Source organism: Pararge aegeria, chromosome 21 (assembly GCF_905163445.1).
Source record: "Pararge aegeria chromosome 21, ilParAegt1.1, whole genome shotgun sequence".
Taxonomy (NCBI): Eukaryota; Metazoa; Arthropoda; class Insecta; order Lepidoptera; family Nymphalidae; genus Pararge; species Pararge aegeria.
This window is the reverse complement of record NC_053200.1, coordinates 8010266-8024112: the sequence shown is the minus strand read 5'-3', so window position 1 is coordinate 8024112 and position 13847 is coordinate 8010266. Positions and strand designations below refer to the sequence as shown.

General features: G+C 38.5%; 1 protein-coding gene across 2 annotated transcripts; it reads left to right on the top strand.

The window, feature by feature from the left end:
• The first annotated feature begins 4622 nt into the window (after positions 1-4622).
• On the top strand, positions 4623-12945 carry LOC120633196. Of its 2 annotated transcripts, XM_039903336.1 has the most exons (3): positions 6626-6898; positions 7046-7138; positions 11444-12945. In XM_039903336.1, exons 2-3 carry the CDS (start codon positions 7097-7099, stop codon positions 12902-12904), a joined length of 1503 nt encoding a protein of 500 aa, XP_039759270.1. In that variant the 5' UTR covers positions 6626-6898; positions 7046-7096; the 3' UTR covers positions 12905-12945. The 2 variants fall into 2 exon arrangements, with proteins under 2 accessions (XP_039759271.1, XP_039759270.1); XM_039903337.1 differs by lacking the exons at positions 6626-6898; positions 7046-7138 and adding an exon at positions 4623-4958.
• The last annotated feature ends 902 nt before the right edge of the window (positions 12946-13847 follow it).

Sequence of the window (13847 nt, the reverse complement as noted above, 5' to 3'; positions counted from 1 at the left end):
CTTATGTATGAAAATTAAAAAACCCCAAACATTTAATATAACGTACATTATTTTACTAGTCAAGCCTTTTCATTTGATACCCATAGTAAGGGAAATGTGAAAAAATATGTAATTCAATTAATTGCGGTCGTTTCATTTTGCAGGAAAAATAATTAGAATAGCTGGTACTCATTTTGATCAGATACTTCCTTCCTAAATGCAGTCCTTTATATTTTAGTTTATTAACACTGGTGTAGTAAACTTTAATATTTTAAAGCTTAGATCTACTGTAGTTCGAATATTTTAAAGGGGCTACTCTACATAGTTTAATTACAATATTTACCCATGGTTCATAATAACTGTCAACATTTTCGCTTCTACTGAATATAATGCAGTTTAACATCAACCGACCCAGGTGGGGAAGGTCTTAATTCTTCGGAAAGCGTTGAGGCCATTCTCGTAATTGGCACCATCTAAATCAGCTAGCAGATCATTGCTAGGATTATCTCCTCTCAATAGAGACCTCTTTGCAACATTATGCACTGGTTCTACCGGTTCCGGATCCACTGTGGTTGGTTTATCTAGCGGTAACACGACCGGAACGAATCCGATCAAACCTTTGCTTATAAGAATTTCTATTTCAGTTTCGTTATTCGGATCAAAAGACACTGGTGTTGCGTAAATGTTTGTAATGGCAAAGAAGAATATTAACACTTTAATATACATTCTTCGATTGTCAGTTGCCTCTTCAATATTTTATTTGTGTTTACTTTAATTAATAACTTAAACTTATTTTTTCACGTTACATTATTTCTCAAGATGTTGTATAGTCTAACAAATATTATGGAATAAACACTGGAATGCGTGCAAAGGTTTTATATGTTTAGTGAGCCTAGTGTAATAATTGTGCTAACAAAAAGTTCCCAAATTAGATGCAACTACGCACTGTGTATCGGTATTCGATAGGGTCACATGTTAGTAAGGTATAATGTGATAACCAAATATTTGTGATAAAAACTATGACCATGAAATCACTTTATTTACTAGTTCTGAATAAAAAAAGACGTAGTAATAGTATAGTCACATGAACCAACTGGATATTGACACAATAAAGGATCTATCTACCTAGGTCACAGGCAGGAATCTGCACTACTGCACTAGAGTTTTTTTGTGAAAAGTAAAAAGACGCAGTTGATTATATACGTAATCTCAGAATATTGTTCTTAGGGTGCAATTTAGATATGTGTTATTTGTATTTGTAGAGAAACGTAAATATTACATAATATATTCGTGGAAATAATTAATAATATATGAACCGTTTCACTTAGTTTTTGTTTGCTTATACAATACAGCTGTTTAAATATTTTGCTACAGTTCTGCGACGTTGTTTCAGATTTCAGCGATAGGTTTTGACGCTTGAATTTTAAGTTAATATTAATTTCAAATTGAAATTAGCATATATAACAAGAGTTTTTTTTATAAATTTTTACAAATATATATATTTGTATAATTTTTAAATCTTATTTATTGCAACACCTACCTCTTTTCTATGTTTTTTCCATTTACGCCATTGATTGCCTGGAAGAAATCGCTATGTAGCGATAAGGCCACCAAATTGTACTCCACATTGAGCCATTATTGTATGCTTACCACTTTACACCCGCGGTGTAAAGTTTCATGGTGAGCGCTTAGAACATTAGAGGTGAAATATAATTAATACATAATTACTTTCAACTGCTAAATGGTATGAAGTGACTAACCGTTTGTTCGAGAAACCAATCTCAAGTGGAGTGGTTTTTTAATGATTCAATAGGTTTCTGTATGTTCTTAATTCTGTGCCATTTCCGATAAACAGAGCAACACTTCACAGCGCATGCAAGTAGCACGTCCTGCAACATGCCGCATCTGTGTCCATCAACCTGAGGCCTCAGTAATCATGTGCCTCAAACACACCCTTTGGCATTAATAAACATGGTTATAGTACTTCCCCGGACGGGCCCTGTCACAAAGAGTCTACTAAAACTGCAATCTCAATAACCATCATCGCATGCATGAACTTGTCTGCCCAGTTAGGTGATTACGGGCAAACCTTTTCTTTGGGGAGGTCTTTAGCAGCAGCTGGGAGTGGGACGTAGCTACCGCCGCACCGCCGTACGGGGCACGTATGATACGGGGCCCCTGGGCTACAGAGGCCCCTAACGTGTGTTAGCAAAAATTTGAAAACGTTATCCACCATTCCGGGGAAAAAAAACATAAAAAACCTGTCATACCGTGCTTGAGTTTTCACTTCAGAACACAAAAAGTAAAAAAAGCAATCTCTTTTTTCAATTGATAACAAATTACCTAAGAACTTCGAATGGGCAGGAACGGCTATCAGACTTATCAGTATTAAATATCGACTCAGATATTTTAGAAAAACTTAAAACGTCTTCAGCTATATATGATTTAATAATCAATTTGCCGAAAAAAGGCAAGAGAATTGTACATTTAATTTGAATTGTTTAGCTTACTCAATTTCTGATAAATAATTATTTTAAATTAAAGCAAGATTTTTTTTCTCTTCTGTAAAAAAATATAACCCTCCATTTGCTCCTACTAAAATGGCGACTGGCGCCAACGCAACGTATGGTTGCAATTTTTTTTTATAAAATTTCATATCACTTTAAAATTTGCTCGGATGAAGTCCTTTTTTTAATACGAAAATTGGGAGACTTTGCTGTCGAATCCTTAAGCTACCTACCTACTATACGACTATACTTAGTATTTAAGGGCCGTTTATTGATATTTCTCACAAGCTGCGCCTCTTGGTGTTACCCGCGGTGAATTAGTCTGTTCACTTACATAATTGCAATAAAGAATGTCGGTCCGTCCTTTCAACATCTCGATGCCAAAAATCAAGTTGATTGGTTGGTTGGTTAGGGTGTACGAACAAACAAACAGACTTTCGCACCTATATTAAGTATACTAGTAGGTGCCCGCATTCTTCATCTAGATTTTTTTCAAATCCCGTGCGAACCGTATATATTCCTAGGATAAAAAGTAATCTATGTTACCCTCCGAACTTTCAAGTAACTCTATACCAAAAATCATGATTAGTTGCGTAGTAAGAGCGTAAAGGAAGGACTACAAACAAACACACTGTCGCATTTATTAAATTAGTTAGAATGGAAGCGGTGATGTCCTCGTGGTGGACTTTGACTTCCCTTTCGGGGTCCCGAGTTCAAATCCCAGCACGCACCATTTGTAAGTTATATGTGTTTTTATTTATCAAAGATCTCTTGCTTCTACGGTGAGGAAACCTACCTGAGAGTTCTCCATAATGTTCTCAAAGATGTGTTGAGCCCACCAATCCGCACGCCAATGGCGTTCCGTAAACCCATCTCATTGTGCGAGAAGATTCGTGCTATGTAGTGGGCCGGTAAAGAGTTAATATGATGACGATGATAACATTAGATGAGAACACCAACTGAATGCAGGTAAGAATCCGCAGAGCAGCCTTCTCTTCACTCTGTGATATTACAGAGGTACCTAATATGTAGCGGGCAAACAAGACCTTGCCGATGTTATTTATATTTTTACTGAATCGATATTCTAAGGGTTGTTAGCACCTTGTTAGCATATTTTACGAGTACGTGACTCAAGGCTCGTGCATCGGAGATTACTTCTTTGCGATTTGTTTATAGCATTTCTCAAGAACGTGCGTCAATCCGATAGGCTGAGAGCTGGTGAATAGTTTTACCAGGCAATTTCTCATCCATCCCATCCCTTTCTCGGCATGTTAATGCCCGTGGCTACTTTTTACGAGGGACAGAGGGAATGATCTAATTCGCTTTTTCTGACTGAGGAGGATTATGAAGTTTTATAACATCAGCACTTAAGCTTTAATAATGCAGCGCATATATGTTTTTACAGCTGGTTTACACTTAGGTACGATTTCCGCTTTACTTAACACTCGGTTACAACTTACAGCTCAACAAATAGTTTACTCTTAGACATGACTTAGTTTCTACTTACTCTGACTAACCTACAAGAAGGGTTTATTCAATAGGTGAACAATGTGATGTGTAATTTGCTGCAAATATTCATGGGCGGTAGTAATTAATTGCATGATCGTTTGCTCGCTCTTAAGTTTTCAAATAGAATTGTCATAAAGGGTCCATTTGCATAAAGATTACAGATTTCCTGTAGGTGCTGCAACTGTTAAAAAATCAAATAAGTAGGTATATTCCTTATGTTATATATAATTTTGCGATTGAATACTAATAAGCGCTTTAATATTTCAGTCAGATGAATTTAAAAAAAAGGCCTAAAGAAATGAAACATAAGAGCTCGAGCAAAAGGTAATAATATAGTTAAATTTTGTATACAGCATGATCCTAGATAACCCCCAGTGCGCCCTCGCCTGCTTTCGCCGCTAGTGTTCTTTTAATACGTATATTCTTACGTAATTTCATGATAATACGTATTGTAATTTGTATAAGTTACCAACCCTTCAGAAAAAACATTGATTAGCTCTTAGACAAACAGCTTAACAAATAATGATGCGGATTGTCTAAAGTGTACAATTCCAATAATCCTAAATAGGTTTTGTAAGCAACGGGGTGCTTAAAAGGCATTTGGATTTACATAGAGGCAGATTATCATCAAGTTTCACGTCAAGATTGGATCTCTAGGAAATGCATTCAGTGATTTTCGTCGTCGCGCCGTTGGCGCTGCTAGCCGTCTGCGTTTGCGCTCCAGCAGAAGAGTCGATCCAGCACATCCCGACAAGAGTCGGCGAAACACCATCTGCTACAGAAAAAGATGGTGCGAAATTAGATGCTGCGGGAGGCGTTTCTGGTGCTTCTAAGCCATTGACTGCAGCCAGGGAACGTAGAGACATCGCCGGTCAAGAGAGCGATCTCCTTCCATCGGCCAACGAGTTCGGTGCTTCCCCCTTCGGAGATACGTCCAACCTGGATGGTCGTGGTCGTATTAAAGTCCTTCCAGCTTATCTCGGTTAAATATTTATGATGATAAATATGGTTACGTATATAATAAAAGAGCGGTTTGGTTATTTTTTATATTATGAATAATTATTATAGTCTTTCAACAGCTTACGAGAGCCTCTCGCCCTTCGAATTTGTATTACCATAAGTATTGTATTTTAAAACTAATATGTAATTAAATGCTGTAAATAGTCAATCGTGTTTTTCTTTACTTTATCTTTGTAATATGATTCAACATTTTACAGAAAAAAAACTTGCGGTTCTCAATTCGGTTGTATTTTTTTTTTAATATTTGTTAGCTCAGAACTATGTTTTTTATAAACCGATTTGTATACTTCCCATCACCCATGTGGTCCCATTTAATCAGGTCAAGATCTGTTAAAGGGATCCAGGAGAAATTGTGGGAACTCTTCCATATTATAGGGACACCAATAGCGATTTGAGTATTTTTTAAATTAACTTGAGCATTAGCTATTGAAAAGCACCATTTGGACAAGTAATGCTGATGATGATGACCACGGATGGCCACCGGAACTACACAATAAGTATACTGGTTGCGTTTCGATTATGAGTATATATAGTAAGTAAGCAATTTATGCTTATCACAATAAAAGAGCTGATAGTGAAGTGCCGGGAGAACTCCTCAAGCATTAACGCAGTTGACATTCGGCTATTATAACTGAGATATTATTGCAAACCTACCCTCTAAAAAGGGTGAAAAAAAATTTGACAAAAAAATAACCGAGTTTGTTTTTTACAACTAAAAAGCAAGAAATAAATATGTTCTACAGCAATTTTAAGTCGGTGCCAAGTAAAATGTAGAAAACCACTTGTACTTTCCTTGCTGCTAAGAGTTAAAGAGTTAAAGAGTTTTAAGCGTATCATTTTTAGACCAGGGCGCGTTTGGAACCCAACATCAACTAAAAGTTACGAAGCTTTAAGTTTATGTTGGCGAACGAAGTTATCACACATTTATATACCACCATTACCACACAATTATGTAAACACTAGCTGACCCGCATAACTTCGTCTGCACCTAGAAAAAAACCTAAAAACTAATTGCACCGGCCTGTTTTATTTCCAAACTATGTTATTCGCGGCCGTACCTACGTGCTATTCTACACCCGTCGCAACTTCTAAGCGATAGGTTCAATTAGAATATTTTAAAACTGAATTTCCAGGTATATATATAAAGGAATAAGAAGTAAGATTATGATCTAAGTAGGTATTTATAGTAACTTTCTACATTTTAATTGGCACCGACTTAAAAATTATAACTGATTGTTATTTGACTCGAAGTAAATCAAATACTTTTTAAAATTTAATTGAGGAACACAACGAATTCTCGGGAGATTTCGTGATATTTTTTTTTAGTACCAACAATCTTAAAATCTGAAAATCACAAAATCGCTTCTAGAAAGTACAAAAATAATTTGTATATTTCAATATACAAATTATTTTTAAACAATGATTAAAAACACATTTGTTTTTAAATATATTGCTTATTTAATTTACGTATAACGCAGGTAATGACGCTATATGTAATGTTAATCAGTAATGTTAATTGATGCTTTTTAGAATGACAGTTCTAATTAAAGAAATCTTTATAAATATTGGCACAGTTTGCCTGTCGTGTCACATTTCCTGTAAATTTTACCATGAATTCAATACTCATATTTCTTATATCTTGCTGTATTCTTGTCACATACTCACTTAGTATTAAAAATGAGAATAAGGCTACCACGGAAGGTGAAAATCCAAAATTAAAATCTGCTGATAGTGTGAATGGAAGTCAAGATAAGAATATCGATGACACGGAATTGATTTCGACTGCAGAGAGTAATAATTATGTGTATCGGCCTCTCTACGTATATAGAAGGATAGAGCATAGTAAAAGAAGAATCACTATGTATAACTCATTCGCCGGATAGGTAACTTATGTTTTACACGATTCAAACAAATACATTTTCATATTAATTGTTGAGAAATAAAAGTCAACAAATTGGATTTTTTTTAACAAACAAGCAATAAAGATTTTAGTTGATAAAAGATTAATAAATCTCATTTATTGTTCACAGTTTGAGGAAGTAGAAAGACGTAGTAGTAGTAGACGTGTTTTTGTAGAAACTATGTCCGTCAAATGTTTATCCGGTGTTTTCATTTCAATATTCGTAAGTTCTATAAATTACTATCTTTCCGCAGTTGTGAACAAGGTGTGAAATACTCAAAATCATTAGCGTCTCGTATTCGTCAATATATTATGATAATTACTATTGCACAAAGCTTATGCCCAACAATATACACACACACACACACACACATCAACCGATAGACGTCCACTGCTGGACATAGGTCTTTTGTAGGGAGTTCCAAGTTCCACGATTCTGAGCCGCTTGGATCCAACGGCTACCTGCGACGCGCTTAATGTCGTCTGTCCACCTCGTTGGGGGTCGACCAACGCTGCGTTTACCAGTACGGGGCTGCCATTCCAGCACCTTGGGACCCCAACGTCCATCCTTTCTCCGAACTATGTGCCCGGCCCATTGCCACTTAAGCTTCGCGACTCGTTGAGCTATGTCGGTAACTTTGGTTCTTCTACGAATCTCCACATTTCTGATTCGATCGCGTAGAGATACTCCGAGCATAGCTCTCTCCATCGCCCGCTGAGTGACTCTAAGCCTTCTTATGAGGCCCATAGTTAACGACCATGTTTCAGAGCCATAGGTCATCACTGGCAACACGCACTGTTCGAAGACTTTCGTCTTCAGGCACTGAGGGATTTCTGACGAAAAGATGGCACGGAGTTTCCCGAACGCTGCCCATCCGAGTTAGATTCGGCGGTTCACCTCCTTCTCGAAATTGGACCTACCTAACTGGATCGTGTGTCCTAGGTATACGTATTCGTCAACAATTTCGAGTGCAGTGTTCTCAACGATTACTGGTTGAAGCGGAACATGAGCATTAGACATAATCTTCGTCTTGCTCATGTTCATTCGTAGGCCAACCTGTTGAGAAGCTCTGCTGAGGCCATCGAGCATCGTATTTAGGTCTCCCAGAGTCTCTGCCATTATGACTACATCGTCGGCAAACCGAAGTTGAGTGATGTACTCGCCGTTAATGTTGATGCCAAGTCCGTTCCATTCCAGAAGCTTAAAGACGTCCTCCAACGCAGCGGTAAATAGTTTCGGGGAGATAACATCTCCCTGTCGCACGCCTCGCTGCAATTGGATTGGTCTCGTAGTCTGATCCTGTATACGAACTGACATAGTGGCGTTTTTGTACAAACACTGCAACACTTGGATATACCGGTAGTCAATTCGGCATCTCTGCAGTGACCTAAACACAGCCCAAGTTTCCACCGAATCAAAGGCTTTTTCATAGTCCACAAACGCTAAGCAAAGTGGCCGGTTATACTCTTCAGTCTTCTGTATAACCTGCCGCAGCGTATGAATGTGGTCTATGGTACTAAAGCCCTTACGGAAACCGGCTTGTTCGGGAGGCTGGAAGTCATCAAACCTACGAGCGAGACGATTCGTAATGACTCTCGAAAACAGCTTGTAGATATGACTCAGCAGCGAGATGGGTCTGTAATTCTTCAACAAGGTATTATCACCTTTTTTGAAGAACAGAACCACCACACTCCTGTGCCATGCCTCTGGCGTTGTGCCTTGGTGAATAACGGAATCAAACAATCGCTGAAGGACTCTCAGTATCGGTTTTCCACCTGCCTTCAGGAGTTCTGCCGTTATTCCGTCATCACCCGGCGCCTTGCCATTTTTAAGCTGCTTGAGAGCCACACTAATCTCGTATAGGCTGACGTCTGGGATATCTTCGGTATAGTGTCGAGTTAATTTGGCTCTAGGATCCTTAGCCAAATCTTCAACAGGCGTCTGTACTGTGGTGTACAACTGTCCATAAAAGTTCTCAACCTCACCCAAGATCTCAGGTTTGGAAGAGACAAGACTACCATTATTGGTCTTCAGTCGCATCAACTGGCTCTGACCGATAGACAGATCTCTAGCGAACACTTTAGAGCCTCTGTTTTGCTCGATGGCATTTTTAATACGCTCTGTATTGAAGTGCCGCATATCACGAGTCTGTGATTTAGAGATCTGCCTATTAATCCGCCGGTAAGCGGACGCGTCTGCTATAGACTGTAGTCTCATCTCTTGCCTCTCCGTCATAAGCTTGAGTGTATTGGTTGAGAACCTATTGGCCTTGTTTCTACGGTGGGCCTTGTAGAATTTGGACCCGACTGTTTGGACAGTTTCCACCAGCCTGTTGTTCAAATCGTCCACAGTGTCGCAATCTGCTAGGCAACCGAACCGGTTCTGTAGTTCTAGTTGAAAGCTCTCGGGGTTTTGAATATGGGCACGAGTAGGCCGGAGTGTAGACTTCACCAGTCTGACTCTTTCAAGTTGAACGTTTATACTCAATGTGCCTCTTACCATACGGTGATCACTTCCGGTTTTAACCCTGTTGATCACAGAGACATCATTGAATACATGCCGTTTGGTCGACATGATGAAGTCGATCTCGTTTCTCGTGGAACCATCGGGGCTTATCCAGGTCCATTTCCTGTGTGGCCGCTTCTTGAAGAAGGAGTTCATCATATAAAGGCCCTCCTTCTCCATGAAGTCAGCCAACATTTGACCCCTGTGGTTCCGTTGCCCATACCCAAATTGCCCCACCCTCAACTCTGAACCAGTTCGCTCGCCAAGCTTCGCGTTGAAATCCCCCATCACAATATTGTAGTAGGTGTTCGAGGCATGTATGGCTTTTGAAATGTCCTCATACAAAACCTCTACATCCTCGTCTGGGTGTGCCGAAGTCGGCGCGTATACCTGTATGACCTTCAACGAATACCGTTTGGTAATTCTGAGTATAAGGTATGCTACCCTGCTCGACACACTTTCGACTTTTACAACATTGTTGACGAGAGACTTGTGGACGATAAACCCGACACCACCCTGTGACTGTTGGTCACCCTCCCGGTAGTAAAACAAGTTGCCGGATTCCAAGATTATCGAGTCCTCCCCCTCTCGCCGGACTTCAGACAATCCTATAATATCCCAGCGCAACTTGCTCACCACTTCTTCCAGCTCAATCACCTTTCCATCGGTCCTCAACGTGCGTGCGTTGTATGTTGCCAGGTCAAGTCGTCGGGGTTGGCAGCGGAATCTCTGCCGGAGATTCTTAACACCCCTTGCCCCGCCGTTACCATAACCGCTGCCAGAGCCAGGAATAGCGGGGCCGCCGGGAACTAGGGGCTGTGGTTTTTTTCTCCTTCCCATTAAAGATATGCCCGATAATGACCACGCTGGGCAGGCGGGTTGGTCATCGCAGGGCTAGACTGATCGCCCCGGCGTCGCTGCTGCCCGACACCGGTCTGTGCCATTTGTTCAGCCTAGCCAATTCGAAGTGGTTATACCGCCACTTGTCGGTCGCCAGAGCCTCGTCGGTTAAACGGCAGGGTGCACCACGTGCAGGTGAGGTTGGCAATTTGGGAGGCTGACTGGTACTAGCCACACCCACTTACACCCCCCACACCCACTTACACCCCCCACACCCACTTACACCCTACATTCATCACTTTACATAAAAAAAAAAAAAAAAAAAAAAAAAAAAAAAAAGTATCGAAAATATTGTTCCAAGTTAAACAGAAATAACCCATAGAAGTAGTGCGGGCACGTTGTCCTCTCCATCGACCAACCAACTCATTCCATACATGGGCCACTCTATAGTTTTACCCCGCGCCTTACCCAACAATATACTTCATGCAAATTATCAACAATTTTTTTTCAAAATTAAAACTGTTGTATGGATATTCCATTTCAGAGATTATTCTAAATCGTTCAAAATTATTATGGCATTTTGCTAGAGCGATTACTACCTTTGCTAACAAAACCTCGAACTGTCTATTTCGCAGCATTAAAAATATAATACTAGAGGTCCCTCGCGACTTCATCTGCGCATAAGTCAACCTTAAACGATTTTTTAACCCTTTTTTTTAGAACTTTTAAATGCGAACAACTTTTTTTTGTATGATTTTATCAAAACTTTAACTGTTTATGCAGCGCACGCAGCGGAAGCTCTCAATACCAAAAAAAACTATTGTGAAACATTCTGCATTGGTGCTATGCTCCTAATGGTCCTCTAAATGGTGATGATATATAGCCTTCCTCGATAAATGGGCTATTCAACTCTGAAAGAATTTTTCAAATCGAACCAGTAGTTCCTTAGATGATGGCGTTCAATTAAACAAACAAACAAAAAAACTTTTCAGCTTTATATATTAGTATAAGATTCGTATCGTATATCGTACGTATAATAAGATGGTGCTACTGAAAATGTACACCTAGTTAAAGCAATTTGCAACCAAGATTCTTTCGATTATATAGTTCTTTGGTTGAACCATACTTACGTAATTTTTATAATTATATACGTTTTATAAAAGTTTTTGTAATTTATTTCAGATTGCAAAAACTATAGCAGGTATATCTCCAGTACATGACTTTGCAAATAAATTAAATTCAAAAATCGTCACTGAAAAATTTCTATTAAATTCACCACACAAGGGTTTAAAGCATCTAGATAGTTCTATTTTAAAAGCAACTAAGAATGTTACTCAAAGTCCCGAAATGGAAACAAATCTTTATCAAATATCGAAGGATTTAGTTTCTGCCATTTTAACAAAATTAGAAATACAAGATAAAATTACCAGGATTACACGAGAGGCACTAGATGCCCCAGGAAAAACAAAAGGAATGACAGCAATAGAAACAAGAAGAATTTTGGATTATATTTCAAGGACATTATCGGGTCATATTCTTACAATAACTCGAGCATCTACTGAGCCTGAGTTGCATAGATTGGTGTTTGGCTTAGCCCAAATAGCTGCTGAGGTTTCAATAGTATCTGCGCTTAAAGATATTACATATGCTACTGCTTTATCGAAGAAACAATCAGTTGATTTATCACTTCGTAAAAAAAGATCTGCACCTATGAAAGATACCAAAATATCCACTTCTGCGCCGGTTACTGACGTAATGCCATTAGTTTATAGAGCTATTTTAAACAAATCAATAAATTCTGCAGACCCCACTATATCTCCTATAAGTAGAGGTGTGGAAAAATTGAGTCCCTATTCCGTTATTATTAGAAACGATAGAATACCTGTGCAAATGCTACCTAGTAAGAAAAACGATCTTATAGTTGTTCCAAGAGGGTTCCTGAACCAAACAGCTCTCGATATGGAAAATAAAGAAAGGAATGTTACAGAAGGTGATGCTATAGTTTTAGACAACACATTAAATGGAACTCACTATGGAACAACAGATACATTAGACAATCAAGATAATAATGTGCCAAGTCTTGTAGACGATTGGATTGACCCAAAAGACAATATTTATGCTCTTAATCCAGACGTAGTGGCAGAAATGGAAATAGATCAACCTGAAATAGAAGACGAAAGTGTCAACGAAAAAAAGATAAAACAAAAGCTAGAACGTATGGAGTTAAAAGCTAAGAAAGCAATCCTTTATGCGGGAGATGTAGCTTATTTAGCTGCAGCTAGCGTAGTTGCTATGAGGCGGGCCTTAACCGCGTCGATAGAAGTTCACATGTCGGTAAAATATGCAAAAAATGGAATGGCAAATCATCAAGATTTAATGATGAATTTAGCAAAGACAGCAGCACAACAAGCTGGGAAAGAAGCAAAAAGTGCTACATCCAAATCACTAGCATGTGAGCGTGTCATCAAACTAGCACTGAAGTATACCGCGCAGTCCAAAGGAGCTAAGTTGAATCATGTCGCAAATAGAGTTGTCATGGACACGTTGTCTTTAGCTACTTTAGCTAAATCAATGGCATTTGTATCATCAGATATTGCTATAAACTCTCTGTATCATGCTACTGATGTAAAACCACCTTCGTGATCATTCTTATAACATAATATAGATATTTATCTAAGACTTTACATTATTGTTTTACTACTTATTAACTATAATTTAACAAGAGCTACAAACTAGCTACCAAACCTTGCAGCTAACCTCTACCTATTTTTTAGGGTTTAGCAAATTATACTATATTTGTTTTCTGAAATACCATTACCATTATGGGCGTCGGTTTACCATTACAATTCTGTGTTCGATTCCCAGAGTTGCAAAAATAAACGTTCTTTTAAAACAAACAAGAAACTTCTCAATTTTTCCCAGAATTTACTAGAAATTCTAAAAGTCTTTGATCCTTTATGTGGGCGATGTACTCTGACGAACACTGCAACTTGCAAGCCGTCATATAGTCAAGCAATTATATAAGCTATTAATATTAATCAGTACAATAACCTCACATGAGTTGAAACCGATTATGAGCATCCGTTAAATAAATTGCCCTACCCCTTCAAAGTACATAGCAAACTTACTTTTCCGTCCGGTTGTCTCCTTCCAAACCGTATGACTTGACAGCTACAGTATACACTCATTGCAAGTTTGTAGATGACAGCTGGCTTACGGTTTTACATTTTTGTACGTTTCAAGCAATGACAACTGGTTAAAGCAAGAAATGCGTATTCAAATATAAGTTAAACCATAAACAAGAATTGTATTGAAGTTAAGATAACAAAGTCAAAAAATAATTGTCGAACTAAAGGATACTTGGTTTTCATCATGGTGCTCAGAAGGTTTTAAGCCAGTGCCGCCATCTATAGTAAGAGTGATTAAGTTTCTGGTCAAACGACTTGTATTGTATGCATACATGATTGTAGAATTGTTTCGCGTGTGACCATGAAGGTTTATAATCTAACATTATTTGACATAGCCGATAGATGGAGCTAAGGGAATAGTTATTATTCATGTTTTCGAATAACTTGTTGTTATATTG